Source organism: Geospiza fortis, unplaced genomic scaffold (assembly GCF_000277835.1).
Source record: "Geospiza fortis unplaced genomic scaffold, GeoFor_1.0 scaffold181, whole genome shotgun sequence".
NCBI classification, from domain to species: Eukaryota; Metazoa; Chordata; class Aves; order Passeriformes; family Thraupidae; genus Geospiza; species Geospiza fortis.
Genome location: NW_005054412.1, coordinates 374,878 through 384,231, shown reverse-complemented (window position 1 = coordinate 384,231; position 9,354 = coordinate 374,878). Strand labels below are relative to the sequence as shown.

Here is a 9,354-nt window from a genome sequence, read left to right as displayed (position 1 = left end):
TCCTGCCCCAAAGGAGTTCTCTTATTTGTTTCACTTGCTTTAAAATGTTGTTACTCAGGCTCCAGACAGAGTAACTGGGGCCTTACACAAGCCTTCTGTCCACAGACATGCATTCAGAGATCAGTCTCCTGATGGCTTAGGTGAATTTCTAGTAAACTCATAATCTGAAATTGGTGTCTGATGTAAGCTTCTACCAGCAGTTCCTTCTACAGTCAATGGAGTGAGACCAATAGGCTAATCAAAGCATGAGTCCTGCCTAAAATGTGTGCCCATATCAGGTGAGATGGATCAAACCTGGAATGCTTATTTCTCTGTATTACCCAGAAAGTCTGGAGAATTAGTTTCTACTAAATATCTCACTTCTAGATCATCAGTATGAGGTGGATTAAATATATATATATATGGAATACTTATACCACTTGTGTGAAGATCCACAAGATTAAATTCCCGTGTTTAAAGTCTTCAGAGCTTTCAATACATAAATTTTCACGTCTGAGGCAATGAAAGATTCACTCCATAGGATGGAGAAACAGAATTCCAATGTTTCTTGAACTACAGTTCAACTGATACTTCCATCTAGAAGTGCAAAGAGCTTTACACTAGCCCCCACCAGCTGCAGGTATACATTGAGTGCCACAACTGCTCATACGGACAGTTCTGTGAACAAACACCACTCAGAATGGGAACGAGACTGTGGGCAACTTGCCCTGCTCCTGAAAAATTTATTTATACTTCCCAGGAAGCTGAGAATATCTGCATGCCATTTTGGGTAGTATATTGATACTTCTGGCTGTATAACAGGAAAGAAAAAGCAAGGAAGGAAGGAAGGAAGAAAGAATAAAGGCAAGATAAAGGGCAAGGTTGAGGAGGAGATAGAAAGAGAGAAAGAGAGAGAGGAAACCATGTGACTTTTAAAAAGACACTGTGAGAAAACTTTAACTTTAGAGGAGAAAACTTCCATTTTATATGAGCAATAAGAGAAACTATAAATTTTACAATGTTTTTTATTTTAGAACATGATTTTGAAAGTTGTTTCTTTCATTCAAGTGAAATTCTGAGCCATCTTTTTCTTTTTTTTCAGATTATCACATCTGGAGCAAAAGTCTACCCACTGTAATATTCCTGTGGAAGCCAACTTATGATAATGATCAAATAAAAAGCTAAAATGTTGTCTTGAGGTTTTAACAAACCAGTAATATATATATATATACTCTGTGTAAATGCCCATTTTATTAAATATTACAAATAAAACTGGTGAATCATTTTTAGTTTCTCCATTCTAAAGACAAAACTTCTGCTAATTCTGTTTAGGCTTTACATATATATTAAATTACTTGTATTTTCCCCAATTTAGAAATACTCTAGCTATTTAAAGGGTGATGCTCATCAGTGTTAATCTTTTTAAATGGCTCTGCCAGAATAACCAGGTCATGCTGAGAGGATGCCTGTGCATTCCTGAATGTGATGCAAAGGAACCAGGAACTTCTCAACTATATCATTACATACTATTACATGGCAGAACATGTCCTCAAGCAATTTCCCCAAACTCAACATTATCATTAGCAGCAAACTATATGGAAGCAATCTTTTGTGGCCACCATCATGTCATCTTCTGTAAACCATGAGAATGACCTAAACTGAATCTCCCATTTAGCCCTGCATTATATCCTCCAATAACAGTCACTCCGTGTGGAAATACAATACAGGTTTGGAATGAGCTGCTGCAGAAGATACCATTTGTTTAATTTTATTTTCATTTTTAAGCCTATATTTATAATTCCTAAGCAATAGTACATTTGATATATTTTTGGCCAGAAACAGGCAAGGAACTTCAGGATACTATAAAAGATATGTGCGTATAAAAGCAAAAAAGCCAGAATAAAACCCTAATATGGGTTGTCAAGATTTAAGGTGATCATTTACTCAGAGGGTTAACATGTGCTAAAATTACATACTGCAGTTCCTAGCTCCACTGATGAAAACATTCACTGCTTCTATCTTTAAATAAAAAAGCAAAATAGCCTTAACCCTTTGAGGATCTTATTAGCAGCAAGTTGCAATCTAAACAGAGAACAAGTATTTCAATCAATTAGGGAATTATTCTTACAAAGATTCTGTGAGCACCCTTTTGTGTTCCCCCATCCCAGCTTTTATTGCTGGATAGATCAGCTGTATCCACTCCACACAGACCTGAAGTAGTTTCAGGGTCTCAAAGGGTTAAAGCCAAGGCTTTTGAGAAAAAGTGTTTTATTAAAAGGGTGAGTTAGGTGAGCGAACAGTCTCGGAGGAGCTTGGTGAATAGTCTTCCGATTCGGAGTTGAGTTCGGGTGGAGCTTGCTGAGCCTTATAACGTCCCCTCACATCCTGGTTGCGTCTTCGTCGGAAAACCTGCCTCTCCTTATCAAGAGCGGTGGTCTGGCAGGGGCATAAAATAAGAATAAATGAAATTAGGCTGTGTGTGAAATGCAAAGATAATGAAAACCATGAGGTTTTATGTGGCCTGCAAATACCAGGGATAATAAATGTTCAGACCAAATTAAGCCTGCTCTGTCTCAGTCAGGTCTGAAAGGTTGAGCCCACAACATAACTAAACACTTTAAAAAGTGCATTTCCCAAACCTTAAGAGGTAGCGTGACATCATCAAGCAGATACAGTGCCATATATATGGATGCCATATGTTCTACTTCTGGATGTTATTAATTTCATCCTTTAACAGGATCAAATTTCAAGCAAAATACCAAGTGACCTTCCCCCCATCCTTCTCAAAGTATAAATCTGTTTCTACAGGCAAGGCAGAGATGTACACTTGTCTTTGATTTGACCTAATGAAGGCTGATACACACTCACCCGTGTTCAAGTCAGTGCAATCAGCTAACAAAGATGGATTGTGATGAAGTTGTCAGACAAGAGAGAAAAACAAACACCAAAGGGAGCTAGCCCAGCTCCTTGACACATCATGCTGCTCAATGGATGTTCTTAGGGAGAATGCTGAAGAGCTCTGATGTAAAGACCTGTTCAGCCTGACCACATTGTCTCTTCCTGTTAACCAAGGTCTACTCAATTCAATACTCTGCTAATTTTATCCACATCTAGCTAAGGTATCCAGGAATGGGAAAGAGAAATATTTACTTGATGGGCATTAATTTTGATCATTCTGCCATTATTGAGAATGCAATTCTTAGTAAGATGGCTGTAACTTCCAGCCACATTCTTTCTTCTGCTTTTCTGGTACATTTACGAGGTGAAACTTCAACCCAAGTAAGGGTAGTCCTAGTCTGACTATAAGCTTCAAGCACGGTACTGGGTTTTGCTGTCTTCTTGATTATGAGATCTTAGACTGCAGTCCCTGGAATCACTGTAAAATTATAAATTCAACAGGATGGCCTTGATTCAGCAAGAGCACTTTGACACGCGGTTAGCTGCTTCTGAAGCAGGGCTGCCCCCTTAAATCCCAACCCATGACGGTTTTGGAAAAAGCAAAATGGGAAAAGGCAGGTGACCAGTAAAACGACTTTCAAAATGCAACTAAGTATCTGATCATGGCACTGAACAAAGATAACTTTGAGAACTAAATAGGTTTCACTCATAAGGCTTGAAAAATTTGTCCCTATAACAAAAAGGTCTATTTAAAGGAATGCAACTGAAAGGTTATTCTGTTTCAAAGGATTTATTGTGTTCTCTTAAGATATGCATGACTGATTTCTCTAGAAAATTTACCAGTTACAGTGTGAGCCACACAGGAGAGCAGAGATGTATTTATAGCCAACATATTTTTGAGACTAAAATGAAAACTAAATCCATCATACTGGTGCAGAATAGCATTATAGCAATCCAGGCTTTCAAAAAATGCAACCAGCATTCAATAATGATGTAACAGAGACAGAAAGATGGACAGGAGTACAGAAGTATTATAGCAAGTGGATTTAGTTAGGCTATATTGCTGAATGATTTTTTTGTGTCTAGAAACCATATAGCACTACTTTAAGAGGGTGAAGTGATCCATTTTGATAAGTTCATCCCTTTATTTTAAATAGTAATTGCTACAAAATCCAACACTTTGCATCTGCCAATTTTGTTTGTTTGTTTGTTTACTGCTCTCTTTTGGTTAAGAGTTCTAATTAGTATTTTCAATGCCTTCTATGTTTCTTAGCCTTGAACCAATTCAGTTTTTGATTATTTTTAATGTGAAACAGAAGAATACCTAGATCTTTTACACACAGTGAATATACTGCTTACAGTATGTAATTTTGTGTGAAAATTGAAAAGAATGGCATATATTACTGCTCTATAAAATACAGATTTCCATTTAAAGGATATTTTTTTATGCTTACAGGAAATAAGCATTTATTTGAAGTTTAAACCACATCACATCATCCTGTGGTAATAGATACTCTCCCCTGAGAAATTTAAACATTTCTTGTTGAATACATAAAAATACTTGTATTAAATTGAGAATTTATTTTTAAAACCTACTATATGGGAATGGCAAATGTATATCCAAAACCCAAAGATATTTAAATTTAGATAACTGACACATAAGGGAATGTATAAGAAAATTGGGGTTTTAGGATATTGCTTTTTATAAAGAACAAAGATAAGTAGGTACCAGAACATCTTTTCAAAGATGTTTGTAGAAATAAAACCCAAGATATTATATTTCTATGATTGTTGGAAAAGCTTTAGAGACTCTTCTTTAGATCTATTTGTTTAAATATCTATAAAAGCACTCCCTCAATAGTAAAAGATATTAAGCAAAAACCCCATGACGGTCTCACCTAAACTAGCACCTTATGCTGCTGTAGTTTGTAGGGCCAAATATTTCTGGCTTCCTAACCCTTCAGAAACTTCCTGAGATATTTTGTTACTTTCTTTACATTTTTATCCAGTCTTTGCCCTGGCTTTGATCTAATCAGTCTTTGTAAAGACATATTTCTAGAGTCCAGGGCATTATTGTGGTTATTCTCCTGGGCTGAGAGATATCCAGAGACTTTCTCACCCAAAGAGTTTATTGAATAAAAAGCTACAAAGCCACAGAGAGTCAAAGAGGTCAGTATTTATCTAGTGAGAGCAAAAATACACAGGTCATATTCTTACGTTTGGTGTTTGCCATGTCAAAACTATGAAATGCGGCACTTCTGGCCACAGGATGCTCAGGCCCTGTAGCACTTGCAAGAAAAAGCTCATTTTGCCCAATGTTCCACTGACACTTCCAGTGTGTAATACACTGCTGATGATATTGTGGCTCTGCATTCTGCAAAAATGCTATTTTTCATTTAATGATGTCGCAGTTACTTTTTACCTCGAAAGAATTTCAAAATATGATAGATCCATTATTTAGAACGCAGAGAAGATGGTAAGATAGATACATGAGAGTATTGACTGCATGTGTTTTGTAAAGGTGATTTTCACCTACTGTACTTTCTTGTGCACATGCACATACTCCAAAAATCAGCTTTTTCATTATTATTGATGTTTTTGTAACATCAATAGTAATGAAGGTCTCTTGTATCATTGCCTTGTTTTAACAGATGCGTTCTTTCGCCTGCTGTTCATCTGGCTCGTTCGCCAGTGCCTGAACCAGTCCATCATGGAATTCCAGGGCATTTCTACTTCAAGCTACTCTTTCAAGAAATAATAGGAGGATCTGAAGTGCACTTATGCTTCACAGGGCTGCAAATCCCAGACTTTCATTATCACATTTTGACATTTTATTTTTCCCGGCTCTAGGTTAGAGACTCAGAACTTTGAGCACTATATGAGAGTAATGGCAACAGAAATGTAAAGACAACATTCTTATTTAAGATATGCAGCTGCCCTCCTGCAATCCATATGAGAAAATGTAGGGCTTCTTATCCAGCAGAAGATAAGTGGATTGCCTCTAATAATTTGGTGGTGATGGGTCTGAAGTACTTAATTAAGAACTAATGTATTTTGCATCAACATTTAGTAATCCTGACAGCCAGCACCAAATAGTTACCAAATAGTTACCAAGCCATTCTTGGAAATGCATCTAATTTGTAGTAACAGAGCATTATTTTGAAATCATTGTTTCTGTCATTGACATATTAAGGTGCAGTTAGCATTTCCCCAGGATTTTTCCATAAAGAGTGTCTTCATCCTGATTTCTACCACTTGAAGTTACAGGACTCATGAGCCATCCAAATCTATTTTTCATCTTGGAAAACACTGCACTGTGTATTTATGAACAGATTTTCAAAAACTACAACCACTTTGATATACGTGGTGGATTTGCAATGGGGAGCTTTGCTTATTTTAGCTGTGGGCTGATATTTTCTGTCAGGTCAGTAATTACTGGATTAAAGTAACTGAATTTTATGAAAGTGAGCAGTGACTGTTATTCTTTTCACTTGTCTTAATTTACTGCTGGCCACCAAATATATATTAGTTTCATTAATAAAAGAACATTAATGTGCATTTTGCCTCTTAGTCCATACATTATTCATACCAGCCAGGAGACTAAACTGGGGATGCAGCTGTTCACACATTAATCCAAGAAACCCTTCCCTTTGCTTGCTTTTATTCTGCAGGAGCATACTTGCAATTTGTTAGCAATTTTTGTGAAGCTTTGTTTAGTGTGTGGAATTAGATGAATCTATGTATTGAAACACTGGTATTCCTCCTTCCAGTACATTCTTTTATATCCGCAGTTTTATATACACATTTAAATGCTCACACCTAGATAAGTTTATCTTATTTCCTTAAACTTCTGGCTAGTGACCTTTATATGTTGACAGGTTTCCTTGCTGTAAAAATGACCATTAAGCATTGCTTGTGGCACAAGCCAGGCAGCCCTTCAGTCTCATCTTTTTAAAAATTTAATTTCCATGGGTTTCTCAGGTTTTATATATATATATATATAATATATACGCTATATATATTAATATATATATATATGTGTGTGATTGATTCATGAATCAAGACACTTTCTTGAGAGTGTCTTCAAATTTAGCAATGCACCTCAGTCCAGGAGCAAGATACTCATGGTATTTTTAGTCCCTCAGGCGCAAGGTATAACCAAGTCAAGTTACACGGTTATGATTTGGAGACGTGCAAATGACCACATCGAGGGGACAACTTAATCGAGTGGATTTGAACCCAGGCCTCCAAATACAAAAGCTTGATGCTTTAGCACACCATGTAACTTCTGGCATGAAATTTAGCTAAAATGAAAGTAAAAAAGAAAGAAGACCAACTCAATTTGATATATGCTTTGTACAGTATTGGTGAGTGAACAGAAAGACAAGTATTCTATATACATAACTGCTGAATTCATATTGCTGTGTTTAAGTTTGTGTTTACTTTTTGACATCCCTCTTTTTAGAGACACAATTCCTCAGCTGGCTTCAATTACATGTGGAAGAGAGTTAGTGCCAAGTTGTTTGCATGAGTGAATTTTATTTATAGTTTGTAAATCAGTTGTGGGTTTTTTATCCAAATATCAGGAGAAGATATTTAAAATTGTTTTAGGTATCTGCCTTATTTACCAATCTTCAGTTTACAGAGGGTTTTATATTATTAAAAATGGCACTTTACAGATAGCAAGCCTCATTCCTAGCTTCCTTGTCCCATCATCAAGATATCTGGCTGCAACTTTTGACTTGAAAGTGTGTTGTATCCACTTGGGACAGGTGTAAGTAACTCGACAGATGCAAAGTAATGTGAACTAGGAACCAAACACAGAGGATGGAATTATGGGTTTTCAAATGAGCTATTTAGATATATTTTTAACTGTGACAGTGAGAACTATATTTTTAAAATCTATTATTTATGAATTTAATATTGACTAGACTGATAATTTTGTTAAGCACCCAGTGTAACTCATCTCGTTTTCATTCTCATTGTATAGATAGATCATTAATGACTTTTCCATACACTTCCTGGATTTTATTTTGCCCACTTTGCTTTTCTAGAGTGTCTTGGATATATGAAAAATAAGACACTCTAATATTCTATACTAATATATGTACTACTACACACACTGACATTTTCTACTAATTTTCTGTTGGATGCAACCACTCTGGTGCTCCTTTGATATTCTGAATCAGCCCAATCTTCAGGGCTTTAACTGGGACCTCCAAGACTTGTCCCCTACTGACGCTGCTTTGGCCTTTACTGCACTTCTGATTGCAGGGCTGATGTTCCAACAACATTTGGTGGATTGGTTTTAAAACATGTATTAGTCTGGGGTCCAAATGATTTTGCTGATTTGGGCCCTGTGTTTTCCTAGATCCTCATATTCAAGGAACTGTGAAAGATTTTCCAGGCATTATAGCTCATGCCAGCTACAACAACTCCTGCTGTAAGTAAAAAATCACATCACTTCTGCATGTATTATCCCACTGAAAGTGAATAAAAGAAGATGCAAAATATGCTCAGAAAAATTAGGATTTTGAAGGACTTTGAAAACAGAAGTCTTTCTGGCAGAGAAAGGACAAGATTTTCTGGTTGTTGAAGGAGGAAATAGTGCAATTTTGAAATTATTTTAGAAGACTTCTAGAAAATACAGATAAAAACTAAAAGAGGAGTGCAGTAGAAACGAGTAGTTTAATGCTAACAAAGGGAGCATTACATTTTCCTTGAGACATGGCTTCATTTTTCTCTGTACTTGTGAATTCAGATTAATTTTCATGTGCCTGCGATAAATTATTTGTTTATAGACATGAATTGATGAACCTTTTCATATGCTTTGCATCTGCGCTGCTAAAAACTAAACACTTACTATATCAAAATGGTTTTATTTAGATGAAAATGTTGGTCACGACAACAGCTGCATGTTCCTGGGAGATGAGAGAGGCCCAAACACACGGCAGTGCTTGGTCCACTGTACCCCCTCGCAGAGGATTTCCTAATTAAGCATCCACGCCTAGGAGCCCTGATCTCCCAGTTTGCCTTTCCACACTAGGTGCACAGTTTAGAAAACCCTAATTATAAACATTGTTGTTACTGCCCCCAGCTGGAAAACAGAGCAGTTTATGTATGAATAAAAGAGATTATCGCCCATCTGCTCCAGCCCATTATTCAGGGATGTGTCATTTTGTATGCTGATGGCAGCCATTACTAGTGCTTTAGTCAAATGACCTTTTTTTTAATAGCTTTATTTATTTACCAAGTTGCAGACTTAGAGCCTTCCCCCCTACCTCTCCAAAAATGCATATGATTTGTTTTAAAACCTGGGCTATGCAGTTAAACTGAGTCAAGGCCAGTCTGAGATGTTCACTTTTCTCACAGGCTCCTCTTTCTGTTGATCTGCTCCCCCTGAAGCAGCGGTTTTAAAAGATCCAAATATTGTGTATAGCAAATGGAAAGACCTTCATTGCTTGTTTGGGGTTTTTT

At 36.6% G+C, this 9,354-nt stretch overlaps 1 protein-coding gene across 5 annotated transcripts in view; it reads right to left on the bottom strand.

The window, feature by feature from the left end:
- Positions 1-944: 944 nt before the first annotated feature.
- DCLK1 (doublecortin like kinase 1) overlaps positions 945-9,354 on the bottom strand; it is a 224,247-nt gene continuing 215,837 nt past the window's right edge. For 2 of the 5 annotated variants that reach the window (XM_005426354.3, XM_005426356.3), the window contains one exon: positions 945-2,415. In XM_005426354.3, coding sequence (XP_005426411.1) covers positions 2,251-2,415 — 165 coding nt within the window. In that variant the 3' untranslated portion in view covers positions 945-2,250. Of the gene's footprint in view, positions 2,427-9,354 lie in introns of all 5 variants that reach the window. The other 3 variants (XM_005426355.3, XM_031061411.1, XM_031061410.1) reach the window with 2 other exon arrangements.